General features: G+C 42.0%; 1 protein-coding gene across 1 annotated transcript in view; it reads right to left on the minus strand.

Annotated features, from left to right (window-relative positions):
* The window catches only part of znrf3 (zinc and ring finger 3), an 81,208-nt gene that overhangs the window by 14,889 nt on the left and 48,507 nt on the right, over window positions 1–17,812 (minus strand). The window contains exons 2-4 of the mRNA XM_022664737.2: window positions 17,212–17,334; window positions 2,064–2,138; window positions 1,065–1,196 (exon numbers count right to left, since the gene is read on the minus strand). Coding sequence (XP_022520458.2) covers window positions 1,065–1,196; window positions 2,064–2,138; window positions 17,212–17,334 — 330 coding nt within the window. The remainder of the gene's footprint in view (window positions 1–1,064; window positions 1,197–2,063; window positions 2,139–17,211; window positions 17,335–17,812) is intronic.

The raw sequence follows: 17,812 nt of genomic DNA on the forward strand, positions 1-17,812 counted from the left end.
GTGGTTGATGGTGTTTTGGTGATTGATGGTGTTTTGGTGGTTGATTGTGTTCTGGTTAGTTTGATGGTGGTTGATGGTGTTTTGGTGGTTGATGGTGTTTTGGTGGTTGATGGTGTTTTGGTGGTTGATGGTGTTTTGGTGGTTGATGGTGTTCTGGTTAGTTTGATGGTGGTTGATTGTGTTTCGGTGGTTGATGGTGGCTAATGGTGTTTTGGTGGTTGATTGTGTTCTGGTTAGTTTGATGGTGGTTGATGGTGTTTTGGTGGTTGATGGTGTTTTGGTGGTTGATGGTGTTTTGGTGGTTGATGGTGTTTTGGTGGTTGATGGTGTTTTGGTGGTTGATGGTGTTCTGGTTAGTTTGATGGTGGTTGATGGTGTTTTGGTGGTTGATGGTGTTTTGGTGGTTGATTGTGTTCTGGTTAGTTTGATGGTGGTTGATGGTGTTTTGGTGGTTGATGGTGTTTTGGTGGTTGATGGTGTTTTGGTGGTTGATGGTGTTTTGGTGGTTGATGGTGTTCTGGTTAGTTTGATGGTGGTTGATGGTGTTTTGGTGGTTGATGGTGTTTTGGTGGTTGATGGTGTTTTGGTGGTTGATTGTGTTCTGGTTAGTTTGATGGTGGTTGATGGTGTTTTGGTGGTTGATGGTGTTTTGGTGGTTGATGGTGTTTTGGTGGTTGATGGTGTTTTGGTGGTTGATGGTGTTCTGGTTAGTTTGATGGTGGTTGATGGTGTTTTGGTGGTTGATGGTGTTCTGGTTAGTTTGATGGTGGTTGATGGTGTTTTGGTGGTTGATGGTGTTCTGGTTAGTTTGATGGTGGTTGATGGTGTTTTGGTGGTTGATGGTGTTCTGGTTAGTTTGATGGTGGTTGATGGTGTTTTGGTGGTTGATGGTGTTTTGGTGGTTGATGGTGTTCTGGTTAGTTTGATGGTGGTTGATTGTGTTTTGGTGGTTGATGGTGTTTTGGTGGTTGATGGTGTTTTGGTGGTTGATGGTGTTCTGGTTAGTTTGATGGTGGTTGATTGTGTTTCGGTGGTTGATGGTGTTTGATGGTTGATATATTTACCCGTGGTGGCCGGTGCTGAATTCTGGCTCGAGCGACTTTCTGTTTATTGACGATATTCATCAGTTTAATGGCATCAGCTCCTTTAACATAGACCACTGGCCTCTTCAGGGGGTCCTCAGATAACTGGTTTAACTGAGAGAAAGACCATAAAGAAACAGGATTTTAGGCAAAAGCGTGATTTTAAGTATCAGAACGCTCTCAGTGAGAGTGAGCTGTATATTGCGTTCTCTGGATTTAGCCCTGCAGCTCCAGCAGACGCTGCGCTCTGTAATTTTGCGAGTCTGAGGGAAATGCCGAGTTCGGCTCTCAGCTTTAACTCCGCCCCCTTCTCCTCTATACGGTCTCTAAATCTTCAAACGTATATCTCTGAGTAATCACAGTAATCACAGGTTCTACACAGGAGAACCCACTGCTTCCACGGCTCTCGAGTCCCAACAACGTATTAAATACCAGCACTGCTGCAGCAGTCAGTCATCAAAATTTCGACAGAATATATATTAAAGGCATTTAAACTGAATTTACTGAATGTAAACAGACCCAACACTAATACTAACCTTAATATTAACCCTTTATTAACATAAAACCCCAACTGTAAACCTAAAATTGTTAGCCTAAAACTTAAAACTCACCCCTGACCTCTAACTATTAAAGGAACATTTAAGCAAGACTTCATTTGCATTTAATGGACATTTAGTTAAATGTCATTTGACCATCAATGATGCATCAACAATGGACCATCCAAATAAAGTGATAAAGATATATTGGAGATCTTTTATGAGCTTCTAGCACACAACACAAAGAACCTAACCTGAGAACATGTTCAACACCTGCAGACGTATCTACTGTAACTGTAGATTGACCCTCGCTTATAAACACTAATAAAATGAGTCAACATCTTTACTCAAGCTAACCAGTGTGAAGAATTTCAGGTGTGAAAACGCAGAGAGAGATAGACTAAAAAGAGAGAAAAAGAGAGAGAGAGAGAGAAAGATCACTCACTTGATCGATGGCATCTGGATTTTCTGAAACATCAAAGATAACTGCTGTAGCTCCTCTCTGTACCGCCCTCTTCGCCTGCAGGAGAGAGAGAGAGAGAGAAGAGAGGGTAAAGAGAGAGAGGTGTAGAAAGAAAGGTAGAGACGTAAGAGAGAAGTAAAGATAAGAAAGAGAGAGAACAAGGTAAAGAGAGAGAGAGAATAAGGTAAAGACAGAGACAAAGAGAGAAAATGAGGTAGAGAGAAATAAAGGGAGAAAGACGTAAAGAGAGAAATATAGAGAGAGAAAAATGTAAAGGAAAGATACAGACAGATACAGATGTGAAGAGAGAGAACGAAGTAAAGAGAGAGAAAAGAGGTAAAGATAGAGAGATAAAATATGTAAAGATAGAAAGAAAGATGTAAAGACAGAGAGAGATAAAGATGTAAAGGAAAGATACAGAGAGATAAAGATGTAAAGAGATAGAGAGAGATAAAGGGGTACCGATAGAGATAGAGAGAAAGATGTAAAGAGAGAAAAAAAGGTAAAGATAAAAAGAGACAAAGATTAAAAGAGAGAGAAAAAGAAAGAAAGAAGCAGGGAGAGACAGAGAAAGAGGTAAAGAGAGAGGTAAAGGTAAAGAAAGAATGGTAGAGAGAAAGAGGTAGAGAGGTGTAGAGAGAGAAAAAAGAGGTAGAGAGAGAAGAAAGACATTAATTATGGGGACATTATAAGAAAATACATTAGATTCTGGTTTTGAATCTGTAAAGAACTATTGAACAGAATTACGTATATACGGCTTGAGATTTCTTGTAAAGAAACCTGTTGAAAATGAAATCATTTTTCCTCTAGAACTGTACTAAAATAACCATTTAAGAACCTTTATTTTTTTAACAAATCTGGTTCTGACACAAGAAAAGCACATTTGCTTCAGTTAATTCGAGCCACAGAACAAATCCAGGTTCTTCTAATGCTTCAGACTCTCAATAACCTGCTGTTTCTCCTCCCGGCCACTAGAGGTCACCCTTTAACTCCAGATAGAGCTCAGCAGAGTCAGTGTAAAACTATGTAAAGTATGGGCTTCAGGGAACTCGGAGATTAAAGCCTTGGACCAGAGAACCGGAGATAAAAGCCTGTCCTCATAATGGCCTGATTTCAGAGCAGTTCTAGATCACTGCGGAGGATTAAAGCAGAGAAGAACCCAAAAACAAGCAGACGGTTCTAAAACCAGGCCTGGTGGAAAGGTTCCTTAATGCTTAAAGTACTTTTAAAAGGTCATAAAAGTAAAATTAATTATCTAACATTATTTGGAAGATGTATAAGTGCTGTATAAACAATACTGGAGTTGATACACAACTGGAATCCATATATACCCAATATTAAAAAAAAAAAAAACTGTTCTATAAAAGTATTGAACTTCTATAAAATTAGTTCTTTTTACTCATATCTTACAAGCAACAACAGTAAAAGCCTCTCTGGTTTTATCTAGAATGATTTTTAGTAGTAAAAGCAGCAGCAGCAGGAGAAAAGCGCTAGTGCTCTGTTCCCTAGTGAACGCTCGAGACTGGCACACTAAACGCACTGCAGCAAACTGGGCTGGGCAGCGATACCAGCTATACCAGCCTGAAACATCCAGAATAAACACTTCACACCGCTTAATATCAACCATTTATCAATTCTATCTATACATCAATCATCCCTAACGATCATCAGCCACCCTGATACCTCATCCATACATCTATAAACCCATACATCACCATATACATCTACACACTCTTCAGTCAAAATCTTTTAGATCACTGATCACCATATACTTTAATCTATTATACACATCATCAATCAAAACCAAAACATTACCATGTGCAAATCAGGTGGAGAATAATGGTGTTTGGTGTTGGAGAGTGGAGGTGTTTGATGAAGAGTGATGGTATTTGATGGTGTTTGATGTAGAGTAAAGGTGTTTGAACTTGGTGATGTTTGATGGAGAGTTATGTTCTGACAGTGTTGAAGAGTGGAGGTGTTTGATGGAAAGTTATGTTCTGAAAGTGTTTGAGAGTGGAGGTGTTTGAGAGAGGTTGTGTTTGCTGGAGAGTGATGGTGTTTGATGTAGAGTGATTGGATTGGATTGGAAACTGATGCTGTTTTTGGAGGTGTTTGTTGGAGACTGATGCTGTTTAAAAGTAATGGTGTGTGATGGTGTTGGTTGTAACTTAACTTTAACATTTTTAATTTTATTGATCCCACATGAAAATTCACTTGAGTGATGAGTGCTGTAGAGTGATTGTGTTGGAGCATGGAGGTAATGGAAAGGGGAGGTGTTTGATCTAGAGCGATGTTTTGATGGTGTTTGATGTAGAGTGAGGTTTTATGTAGACTGAAGGTGTTAAGAGTGGAGGTGTTTGACGGAGAGTGATGGTGTTTGTGAAAGGGGATGTTTGGAGACTGACAGTGCTGGAAAGTGTTTGAGGCAGAGTGATTGTGTTTGATGTAGAGTGATGGTGTTTGATGTAGAGTGATGGTGTTTGATGTAGAGTGATGGTGTTTGATGTAGAGTGATGGTGTTTGATGTAGAGTGATGGTGTTTGATGTAGAGTGATGGTGTTTGATTTAGAGTGATGGTGTTTGATGGTGTTTGATGTAGAGTAACGGTGTTGGATAGTGATGGTGATTGATAGTGTTTGATGTAGAGTAACGGTGTTAGATAGTGATGGTATTTGATGGTGTTTGATGTAGAGCAACGGTGTTGGATAGTGATGGTGAGTGATAGTATTTGATGCAGAGTGACTGTGTTTGATGGTATTTGATGTAGACTGATGGTATTTGATGGTGTTTGATGTAGAGTGATGGTGTTTGATGTAGAGTAACGGTGTTGGATAGTGATGGTATTTGATGATGTTTGATGTAGAGTAACGGTGTTGGATAGTGATGGTGAGTGATAGTGTTTGATGTAGAGCAACGGTGTTGGATAGTGATGGTGAGTGATAGTATTTGATGCAGAGTGACTGTGTTTGACGGTATTTGATGTAGACTGATGGTATTTGATGGTGTTTGATGTAGACTGATGGTGTTTTTGCTGCAGACCGGCGGGTCTGAGTGATCTGCTCTCTGTTCTTTGATCTATAAAGTCTGGTTTACATTAGCACCCGGGGGATGAGTCAGGATGAGTCAACGGTCGTTATGGAGGCTGAATCACTGTGTGAGGATCAGTGGAGCTGAGCTGTTCACTCTGAGGGAAGTGAGGGGACACTGCAGTGTGTAAGTGAACAGCTCATCTCTACTGATCCTCTCAAACACTGCAGCGTCCCCTCACCTCCCTCAGAGTGAACAGCTCAGCTCCACTAATCCCCAAAACACTGCAGCATCCCCTCACCTCCCTCAGAGTGAACAGCTCAGCTCCACTAATCCCCAAAACACTGCAGTGTCCCCTCACCTCCCTCAGAGTGAACAGCTCGGCCCCACTGATCCTCACAAACACTACAGTGTCCCCTCACCTCCCTCAGAATGAACAGCTCAGCTCCACTGATCCCCAAAACACTGCAGTGTCCCTTCACCTCCCTCAGAGTGAACAGCTCAGCTCCACTGATCCCCAAAACACTACAGTGTCCCCTCACTTCCCTCAGAGTGAACAGCTCAGCTCCACTGATCCCTAAAACACTGCAGTGTCCCTTCACCTCCCTCAGAGTGAACAGCTCAGCTCAACTTATCCTCAGAGGGAGGTGAGGGGACACTGCAGTGTTTGAGGATCAGTGGAGCTGAGCTGTTCACTCTGAGGGACACTGCAGTGATCAGTCTGGTGTTTGTGAGGACAGTGCAGCTTCAGAAGTGGGACAGACTCTGGGGCCGGCGGAGGGAGAGCTGAGCTGGGGCTCGTGGGAGTTTTGGACGTTTCCTCACTGCGGTATTCAGCTCTCCCTCTTTGGCGTTCGGCTTTGTTTTCTCTTGAATTGAATTTCCTCATCTACGGCCTTCAGAGCGAGCTAGCGTAGCAGCTAACAGCATGTGGGCTTTTCTGCTGATGGAAATAGAGCAGGCTAGTTTTGGAGATCAGCTGCAGAGACAATAATACTAAAAATTCAAATACTGCACAATAGATTCTGTTTCTAAAATGCAACAATGATATACACATCAATATAAAGTTAAAGTAAAAAAAATCAAGACGTCAGCTTTCCCAGGGATGTTGCACATCGTGACCTTTGCTCTAGTTTGAGCCAAGAAAGCCTAGATTTCACAACAAACACTTTCAAATCTAAGAATTTTTAACAATCCACGTTAAGATGCAGTGAAAGTCTGCAAATATAAGAGAAGTGTAATGGATTTAATCAATCTGAAGAGAAAATATCAATATTAGACCAAAGAAAATATATCAGTATGAGAATAAAGAAGAGTATCATTATAGTATGGAGGTACCATTTATACCACATTTAGTTCCAAACCTGCAATGTGATTGGTTGAGAGGCATTTTATGAGTGCCATTATCAGCCGGTAATGCACCACATAGAGGTAACCTAGCGACGATGCAGCGCTTACAAGTCAAATACAAGCCAAATGCGATGTTTTTATATTCCACTGGGAGGCACTGGATCCTATTGAGGCACAGCCAAAAATACTGTACGCATTATTACACACATTATCAGCCACCAATATCAGGTTAAGAGCTGTTATTATTAAAATAAAAGCTTAAGGGAGAGAGAGAGAGAGAGAGAGAGAGACAGGGAGAGAGATTAGGAGAGAGAGACAGGGAGACAGACTAAGAGAGACAGAAACAGTGAGAGAGAGGGACTATAGAAAGAGAGAGAGAGGGACTAGAGAAAAAAAAACAGGGGAGAGAGAGAGGGAGGCTGGGAAAGAAAGGAAGACAGGAATAAAGTTAGAGAAAGGAAGAGAAAGAGAGATGGAGCCAGATAGAAAGAGGGAGAAAGGAAATGATAGGAAGTTTTGGAGAAATTCAGGGAGAAAGACATGGAGAGAGGGAGACTGAAAGAGAGAGAGAGAGAGGGAGACTGGGAGACGGGGGGGAGAAAGAGATAGACACGGGAGAGAGAGAGAGAGAGAGAGAGAGAGAGGGAGACGGGGACAGAGAGAGAGTTTGGGAGAAAGACAGGGAGAGAGAGAGAGAGAGAGAGAGAGAGAGACAAGGACTTTGTGAGAAAGAGAAAGGAATGTTTACTGTAGCTATACCATCATTCTCTCTCTCTCTCTTTCTCTCTCTCTCCATTTCTCTCTCTCCCTGTCTCTCTCGCCCTGTCTCTCTCCTTCTCCCCGTCTCTCTCCCAGTCTCTCTCTCTCTCTGGTAGTGCAGTGCTGTAATTAAAGTAATTAGCTGTGCTGAGAGCTCGGCCGGGTTGCTGGGGTGTAATTGTGTGTTCTGGTCGGAGCGTTTATTCTGAGATAAAGGAAACTTTCCTCTCTTTACTGTTTCTTACATGTGGTTAGAAATGCCCCCCCACCCCTCCGGCCCTTGCCCCACCCCTCCCTGAGAAACTGCCAAGACCTCAAAAGCCTATCCTCACACACAGAGAGAAAATATATAGTATAAATTTATATATATATATATATATACATATATGTGCTGGTGTATATAAGACGCATGTTCCTGCCTGTAGTGGTATGCAGAGTGTATGAGCTGAATACACTATTATATACGGTGCATTATTTTGTCTATATTGATAACTATGCACTATATACTCATTTGTATTATACATATCCACCTAACGCTTATAACATTATAAGAATGTTTAGCAATGTTTTAAAAAAAGGTTTCAGGAAGATTCGCCTGCTTAACATTAAAGAAATACTGATTTAGGAACATTTAATAAACATGTGACTCGATGTTTTTCTCATCTTAAAGAACTCTCACACACTCTGGATCCCGCTGGTGCAGAAGTGTTAGCACGGCGTAGGCGCTAATTAGCAGAAACATGTTTTGGAAATTTTCGCTCATATTCAAGGAAAAGTTGCCACAACTCTGCCTTCCAATCAGATTCCCCTCCCACTGTAACCAGTGACTGAGCAGAATCCTCGCCTCGGCCGCCTCACGGCTTTGATGGTGTTCTGGTCGGTCTGGATGAATTAAGAGTCTTTTCCGGTTCTGAAGCTCTAATGTAGATTTATGTGGTGAAGCTGTAATAAAGATTCAGTTCTGTTTACAGACTTAAACTTCCAGCACATTTAAAACCATGTCATTAATTTACAATATAAATCACAGCTTTTAGGATTAAACATACAGTTCTACTTTAATGCATGTACATTTTTCATCTCATTATAATACACAAACGCCACACATCAGCACCATCACATTAGTCATCACATCACCATCCCCAACATAACAATATTACATTCATTACAGCCATCATCAACACAATCACATGACCACCACTAATATAATCGCAATCACCATCACTATAATTATTACCACACCACCACATCACTATTACAAATATCGTAACAAGTATTACAAGTATCGTTACTATCACTTTCTTCCCAATTACCAATAACTGTGGTGGTGGTGATTATAACACCCTTGTCATAATCACCACAGCCAATCAATCAAATCAATCAATCAAATCACTATTACATTCATTAGTTATCAACAAAATCACATAACCCCAATAATAATCACCATCAGCACAACCATCACCATAAATATTACCACAAACACCACATCACTATTACAAATATGTAAACCATCAATTATAAATCACCACCACCAGTTATTACTACACCGCTATCATAATCACCACAGCCATCAATCATTATACCATCAGTAATTATACCTGTTCTTTCATTTGATGCTCACATATGTAGCATAGTCAAAATTGCATTCTTCCACTTAAGAAATATAGCTAAAATCTGCAGTATACTCTCTCTGGAAGATGCTGAGAAGCTGGTACATGCATTCATAACCTCCAGGCTGGACTACTGCAACGCGTTGTTGGCTGGAAGTCCACATAAATTACTCCATAAACTCCAGCTAGTTCAGAATGCAGCCGCAAGAGTGCTTACCAGAGCTAGAAAGTTCGATCACATTACACCTATTCTTTCATCCCTACACTGGCTACCTGTTAGATTTCGTATAGATTATAAAATACTTCTCCTGACGTATAAATCCCTCAATGGTCTGGCCCCGCATTATCTACAGGAACTCCTTACTCCTTACAATCCGCCGCGTTCACTCCGCTCCCAAGACGCTGGCCTGTTATTAGTCCCGCGTATTAGAAAAAACTATGCAGGAGGAAGAGCGTTCTTTTATAAAGCTCCCCAACTTTGGAAGAGCCTCCCTATTAATATAAGGGACTCAGACACACTCTCCATCTTTAAATCTAGACTCAAAACATTTCTATTTGCTCAAGCTTTTGAGTAATGTCTCATTACAATTTTCTTCCTCTTACAGCTTATCCAGCAAATATAAACCCTGTCCTAATCATCTGCTTTCTCTTTCTCTCCCCATGTCCTGAGCTGCTGCTACCAGTGCCCATCCCACTCCAGCAGAGTTTTATAAAACCATTCTAACCCCTTTCTCTTCCCTCCCCTCTCTGTTCTCTCTCTCTATCTTTCTCACATGTGCTGAGACGCCTGGCCGGCCGGTCTTCCTGGATGTGTCCTTCTGTGGTTCCAGCTTTCAGGAATCAGCCCTGTCCTTCTACTCATCAGAATTATTTCACAACCCTTCTAACTTCTGCTTTTTTTTCTCTTCCTTTCCTTTCTGTTTTCTCTATCTATCTCTTTTACATGTATGGAGATGCCCTGTTCCTGATGTTCCCAGCCTGGCTCTCCACTGCCCGCTGTGTTGTACTCCAGCTCTGCAGCCCTGCACTGATTAACATTAACACACTCAGTATCTGTTTCTGTATTAGCCATAGCTCTATAGTTTGTGCCCATCACATTCTTATATTCATAAATTAGTACCTGTTATATTAGCCATAGTTCACATTAATTCTCTGTACTGTTTTGTTCTGTTATTTGTTTGTTGTTTGTTTGTACTGAGCGGGTCGACCCGAGTAGGATGGGTTCCTCGGACTGAGTCTTGGTTCCTTCCAAGGTTTCTTCCTCTTAAAGGGAGTTTTTTCTTGCCACTGTGTCACCATAAAATTGGCATCTCTGTGGTGCTGCTCATAAGAGGCGTGGACCTGGTTTTCCTGTAAAGCGGCTTTGTGACAACCTTTGTTGTAAAAAGCGCTATATAAATAATATTGAATTGAATTGAATCGAATCACATCAATACATTCATTTGTTATCAACACAATCACATGACCACCCCTAATATAATCACCATCACAAATATTTCCACAGACACCACATCACCATCACAAATATGTAAACTATGAATTATAAATACCAACACCAGTTATTGCATCGTCAATATCACAGCCATCATCAATATTACATTCATTAGTTATCATCAACACAATCACATGAAATATTACCACAATCACCACACCACTATCACAAATATGTAAACAATCACTACCATCACTTCCTTCCAACTACAAGTTATGACAAACATAAAAATATGACCACCATTGTCATATATCACCACAGCCATCATCAATCACATTTAACACATCAATATTACATTCATTAGTTATTATTAATACAGGTCACATGACAACCATGACACACACAGCCATTACCCTAATAACCAAAATCTCCACATAACCAATACATGCACTATCACTTCCATTACAATTATAATCACCACAGCCACAGTCATCACAAATATCACCATAATCACCACAACAATCACATCACTAATATGAATCACCACCACATCTCTATCACAAATATGCCCACAATCACTATTACAATTATAATCACCACCACCACAGCCATTACCATAAGCTATCACCACATCTCTATCACAAATATGCCCACAATCACTATTACAATTATAATCACCACCACTACAGTAATCACATTATCACAAACATTATCAATACTATCAACTATCTCAATTATCACCACCACTGTCAGAACCACCTCAGTGCATGTATTAACACTATCACCATCAGCACCAATATAATCACATTTGTGATCACAACCATCACTATCGCCCTCAATACAAGTCATCCAATCATAATCATAGAAGAGGCAGCAGAATAAAATACATTAACAACTGCAAAATTCAAATAAACCATTAAATCATTTCAAACATCGAAACAACAACACACACACACACACACACACACACGGTTTAGCTTTAAATCAGGTTAACACTGTAGAGACACTGCTGACACTGGTTAAAGCTTTCAGACACAAAAGACAGAGCAGGGTCAGCGAGAGTTCAGCCTGTAGAGAAACAACACCGCCGCCACCCTGCCTCGCACTAATGCCCCGCACAACTGTCTCACACCACACTACTGCCTCACACTACCCTGCCTCGCACTAATGCCCCGCACAACTGTCTCACACCACACTACTGCCTCACACTACCCTGCCTCGCACTAATGCCCCGCACAACTGTCTCACACCACACTACTGCCTCACACTAATGCCCCGCACCACTACCCTGCCTCACACTAATGCCCCGCACAACTGTCTCACACCACACTACTGCCTCACACCACTGTCTCACACCACACTACCTTGCCTCACACTAATGCCCCGCACCACTACCCTGCCTCGCACTAATGCCCCGCACAACTGTCTCACACCACACTACTGCCTCACACCACTGCCCCGCCTCACACTAGTGTGCCACACCACTGCCTTATATTACTGCCCCCCACCACTGCCCCGCCTCACACTAGTGCCCCGCACAACTGTCTCACACCACACTACTGCCCCGCACCACTGCCCCGCCTCACACTAGTGTGCCACACCACTGCCTTACACTACTGCCCCACACCACAACTCTTACACTATAGCCTTGCACTACTGCTCTGCACCACTACTCTCACACTACTGCCCTGCCCCACCTTCCTACCCTACACTACTACCTCACACAGACCCCACACTGTCCCAACATTGCCTCCCACATCTGCCCGAAACACTACCCCAACCCAGCCACCTGTAACAGGATTGAGCACATTATGTAACAAGATTGAGTGAACGCTGTATACGAATAATGCTAAACGCTAAATGCTAACCCTGTTCTCTGCTCCAGAACACAGAACTCTGAAAACTCAAGACTGTGTGTTTGAAGAGACGGCGGAAGAGGAAAGTAAAAGAGTGTGTGTGTGTGTGTGTGTGTGTGTGTGTGTGGTGAATGCAGCAGGCAGTCAGACAGAAGATAATTAAAGGGGGCTCATACACTCTGCCTTCATACCTCTCTAATCTAACCTCTGCTTCATGTGGCTCAGTGAGTGTGTGTGTGTGTGTGTGTGTGAGAGTGTGAGTGTGAGTGTGTAAGTGAAAGGCTTACAGAAGTCTTCCCATTTTTCTCCTTTCTCTTTTCCTTCTCTCTCTCTCTCTTTTTTCCTCTCAGAGTCTCTCGTTTCTCTCTTTTGTTTGCGCTGGTGGAGGAGAGTAAACGCTGTAACTTAACCAGCATTTCCCTGCAGTCACACACACACACACACACACACTACACACTACACACACCTGAGACACTCCAGGTGTGTGTAAACCCCCTTAGCTGTTCTGAACTCCTCCTGAATGGTACTTTTGAACCTGAACTCCTGTAGTTTGACTCAGGTTCAGTAATCCTGGTAAGTACAGGCAGATGTCAGATTAACATTTTAGAAATATATTTTAAATTATTGATAAAATCTGATTAAAACCTCATGGTCAGTTTGTAATATTTGGCTCAAAAATGCACAAAACTTTAGATTTTTTAGCTTGTTATGGCTACTGCACCTGCGCTGATCTCCAGCGAGGGGAGGACTTCCCAACAAACATGCTGAACCCCTGAAGCACAACCTCTTTTTGTACAGAACTAGCATACAGCTAAAGTATAGTGCTAACTTATATACAGGGCTACGCTGTAGGCATTAACATTCAGTGCTAAAAGACAGGAATAGTATATTATACAGGGCTAAACTACAGGGCTAAACTACAGGGCTAAACTACCTGTAGCTAAAGGTGAGCTTAATATCAGTGCAAACCTACAGCTAAACAGCATGTAAACTACAGTGCTAACCAACAACTGAAACTCGGGTAACAAAGTACCTAAACTACAGACAACCCACAGGGCTAAACTACAGAGTTAAGCTACAGCTAAAATACAACTACTAAACTTAAACCTAAGGCGCATTTTGTAACACTAGTAAGAAACAGGGGTGTCACCATGTTCTCCTTCCTATTCAGCAGGTCTCATGCCCGGTAACTAAGTTAAGTAAAGCTAAAAAAAAAAATTATTTTATTTTATTTTTTTTTTTTTTAAAGTTAAACGAGTGCTGGATGTTAATCTACAGTTTTAATCAAGATTTCTCTCCGGAGAACTGTTTATTTGGGTGAGTAACGTGCTTTTACAATAAGCTTAGATTTCCAGATCTACACTATAAGGCTGGGTGCAGCAGCATTAGCAATTAGCGGCTAATGCAAATGCTGCTCCAGCAGTGCTAGCTGGGGTTAGCAACAGGCTACAGGTGGTAAGCGGCTAATGCTAATGCTGCTCCAGTCTCGGAGCTGGAGAACTAAACTGAAACTCCTGTATAACTCTGTACTTCAGTGGAGTAGCTTTACTGCTCCTTAATACCTGACTGATAGAATTTATACATAAGGAGCACCGGATTATAAGGAGCTCTGACGATTTTGGGGGAAATTAAAGGATTTTAAGTGCAGCTTATAGTCCGAGAAATACGGTAATTTAAAAGTTTAAACTACAATTACATTTTAATGTAACTAAATGTAAGGGCTAAACTATAGATTAAACACATAATAAATAAAAACATACTTTCTCTCTCTGCCTAAGTTCTCTCTCTTTCTCTGAGGGCCCCACTGGGTTTGAACGGGGTGTGTGTAAGTGTGTCTGTGTGTCTGTGTGTGTGAGTGTGTGTGTGTGTGTGTGTGTGTGTGTGAGTGTGTGTGTGTGTGTGTGTGTGTGTGTGTGTAATAATGGTCTCTCTCTGAGTCCCATTGAAGCGGGCCGGTTCCTCTGGGCGTTCAAACACATCACACAAGGAGCTTCCCAGTGTCCATGGCAACCCGCACAGTCGGGGGGGGGAGGTTTAGAGGGGGGGGTAAAACCATGATTTCATACTGGGGAGGGGGGGCAGAAAGGGGCCAATAGGAGAAGGCTCCGCCCCCTGGGAGAGAACCTTTGACACGGAGCGAGAAAAAAAAAAATCCACTGAGATAATATCAGTGCACACACTCTCTCTCTCTCTCTCTCTCTCTCTCTCTCTCTCTCACACACTCACACACTCACACACTCACACACTCACACACTCACACACTCACACACTCACACACTCACACACTCACACACATGAAAGAGGAACCCCAGAGATAGGGCCCCAGCAGAGCGGCAGCTTCAAAACCGCTCTCACGCTTTTAGGAGTGTGTGTGTGTGTTTTTGTGTGTGTGTGTGTGTGTGTGTGTGTGTGTGTGTGTGTGTGTGTGTGTGTGTGTGTGTGTGTGTGTGTGTGTGTGTGTGTGTGATTGTGTGTGTGTGTGTGATTGTGTGTGTGTGTGTGTGTAATGCACGCTTATGTACACCAGTTAGCACTGAAGCTACAAGGCTAATGTAGCTTACCAGCAGAGTTACATAGTAACAAACAAACTAAAATACTGTATCTGTACTCTACACTACTTTACTTTATAGTATCAATATTAGCACGTGTGCCAGCACTAGCACTAGTGCCAGGATTAGTGTCCGTATAACAGCCAGTACTAGAGCCTGTACTTGTGTGAGCAAGTACTAGTGCAATTACTAGTGTCGTTATTCCTTATTGGTGATGGCTTTAGAACCACAACCTGTGGTAGAAGTAGTAGTGCCAGCAATAGTGCCAGTACTAGTGCCAGTACTAGCGTCTGTAATAGTGTAAGTACAGTAAGTACTGGAGCAGAGGAGGATATCACACTGGGCGAGAGACAATGGATAGAAATGGAGAGAGACTACAGCCAATACTGGAGCCTGTACTAGTACTAGTACTAGTGCCAGTACTAATGTCTTTAATAGTTCTAGATTTAGGGCTCTTACAGGCTTAGTGCCAGTTCTATTGTCAGTGCAAGTAGTAGTGTCCGTATCAGTGCTAGTATTTGATCCACTGCAAGTGCCAGCACTAGTATTAGTGCCAATATTAATGTAAGTACCACTGTCTCTACTAGTGCCAGTTCTAGAGCAAGTACTAGCATCAATACTATCATCTGTACTGTAGTGTCTGTAATAGTGCCAGTACTAATAACAGTACCACTGTATGTACTAGTGTCCGTACTGGCGTCAGTTTTAGCATCTGTACTAGTGCCAATATTCAAACAGTACCACGGTCTATACTAGTGCCAGTTCTAGAGCAAGCACTAGCATCAGTGCCAATATTAATAACAGTGCCACTGCCAATACTAGTGACAGTTTTAGAGCCAGTCCTAGCGCCAATATTAATGACAGTACCACAGTGCCAGTTCTACAGCATTTACCAGCAGCAGTACTAGTCTCTGTACTAGTGCCAATGTTATTAACAGTGCCACTGTCTACACTAGTTCCAGCTCTACAGCATATACAAGTGCCAGTACTAGTGTCTGTAATAGTGCTAATATTAATAACATTGCCACTGTCTACACTAGTGCCAGTTCTAGTGCCAATATTAATAACAGTACCACTGTCTATACGCGTGCCAGTTCTAGAGCAAGTACTAACCTCAGTACTAGTGCCATTATTAATAACAGTACCACTGTCTACACTAGTGCCAGGTCTAGAGCAAGTACTAGTGTCAGTACTAGTGTCGGTACTAGTGCCAATATTAATTACAGTACCACTGTCTATAGGAGTGCCAGTATAACCAGTAATAGAACCAGTAATAATATTAGTATTAGCACCAGTGCCATCATCTGATGTTGTGTCTGTAATAATGCCAGTATTAATACCAGTACCTCTGTCTATACTAGTGCCAGTACTAGCATCGGTAATAGTGCCAAGTACTTGTGACAGTACTAACATTTGTAATAGTGTCAGCATTTGTGCCAGTGCAAGTGCCAGGTCAAGCATTGGTGCCAATATTAATGCCAATACCACAATCTATACTATTGCCAGTTCTAGAGCCAATACTAGCATCAGTACTAGCATCAGTACTAACGCCAGTGCAAGTGCTAGCACAAGCTTTAATGCCAATACCACAATCTAGACTAGTGCCAGTTCTAGCGCCAGTACTAGTGTTTGTAATAGTGTCAGCATTTGTGCCAGTGCACGTGCCAGCACAAGCATTAGTGCCAATATTATTTCCAGTACCACTATCTATACTAGTGCCAGTTCTAGAGTAAGTACTAGTGCCAGTACTAGCATCAGTAGTAGTGTCAGTAATAGTGCCAGTGCAAGAATTAGTGCCAATATTAATGCAAGTACCACTATCAATACTAGTGCCAGTTCTAGTGTCAGCATTTGTGCTAGTGCAAGTGTCAGCACAAGTATTAGTGCCAGGATTAGTGTCAGTGCAAGTGACACCCACTACTAGTACCAGAACTACTTATGGGAATAAAGCCAAGCCCCGCCCCCTAACTCCCCTTGTTGTGATGTCACCACTCATCTACACCTAAACCACTGCGCTCAACGTTTTGCTTAAATAACAAACATCAGACCAAACCATCATTCAGGTAAAACCTGCTCTTCATAGTTAGGAAGATGATGAAGATAAAGCTGATTGGTCAAGATAAAAGGGAAGCGTGTGATTGGCTGATCTGTGAGGAGACTGAGTAGAAGCTCGGAGGCCAAAAGGAAACACAGGAAAATCCTGAACACACTCCGGTTACAGCAGCAGGTCAAGGTCAGGCAAGAGTGTGTGTGTGTTACGAGTGTGTGTTCTGAGTGTCAACAGTACAGGAAATAGAGGAACAAACTGTGTACAGATACATATCAAAGCAACACAGCTTATCAGGATACCTACACTCTGTGGACAAAAGTACTGGGACATTTTAAGGACATTTCATGCTAAATCCATAGGCATTATACCGCAGGCATGACCACAATTCATGTGGCCTTGCCATGAGCATGTTGGCCAATGCTCAACAAACCACATTCACAAGATAACACCTCACAAATTAAAAACAAATCGCTTTAAACGTGAGCTTAAACCTGTCTTACCTTTCCCAGCACTGTGAGACAGCTGGGGTCGAGCTCCGGCTGCTCCAGCTTGACCACGCCCACCCAGCCGTATTCGTACAGATCCTCCTCATCGTTATTATTACACAGTCCCAGAGGATGCATCTGCAGAAAGAGAGATAATATGAGCAAATATAGATTTTTCTTTTTCTATCTATGATTCATCTCATTACTTAAAAGAATCAACTCTGAACAGATACAGCAGTGGAATTCAGGCCTTCAGTTAACAGCTGTGCTGAACTCGTCAAGAGTTAATTATTTAAATTATTTTGCCATCAGTTGTGTTGTGAAGAGATGGAGTTGGCCTTATGTAATGATTGATTAAAAGATTTTCAAAGACTTTAAAATATTCTCAAGTGCAGTAACTACAAAGACAACCGACGTTACAAAACGTTATAAACATGATGAAACTGGCTTTCATTAGGGCCGCCCCAGTAAAGGAAGACCAAGAGTATCCTCTGTTGCACAGGTTAAGTTCATCACAGTTACCAGCCTCAGAGACTACAAGTTATGGTACGGTTCACATGATTCCTCTAAATGACTCGCCCACTGAACGACTCTTTTCTGAACGATTCCTTTTAAA

Source organism: Astyanax mexicanus, chromosome 22 (assembly GCF_023375975.1).
Source record: "Astyanax mexicanus isolate ESR-SI-001 chromosome 22, AstMex3_surface, whole genome shotgun sequence".
NCBI lineage: Eukaryota > Metazoa > Chordata > Actinopteri > Characiformes > Acestrorhamphidae > Astyanax > Astyanax mexicanus.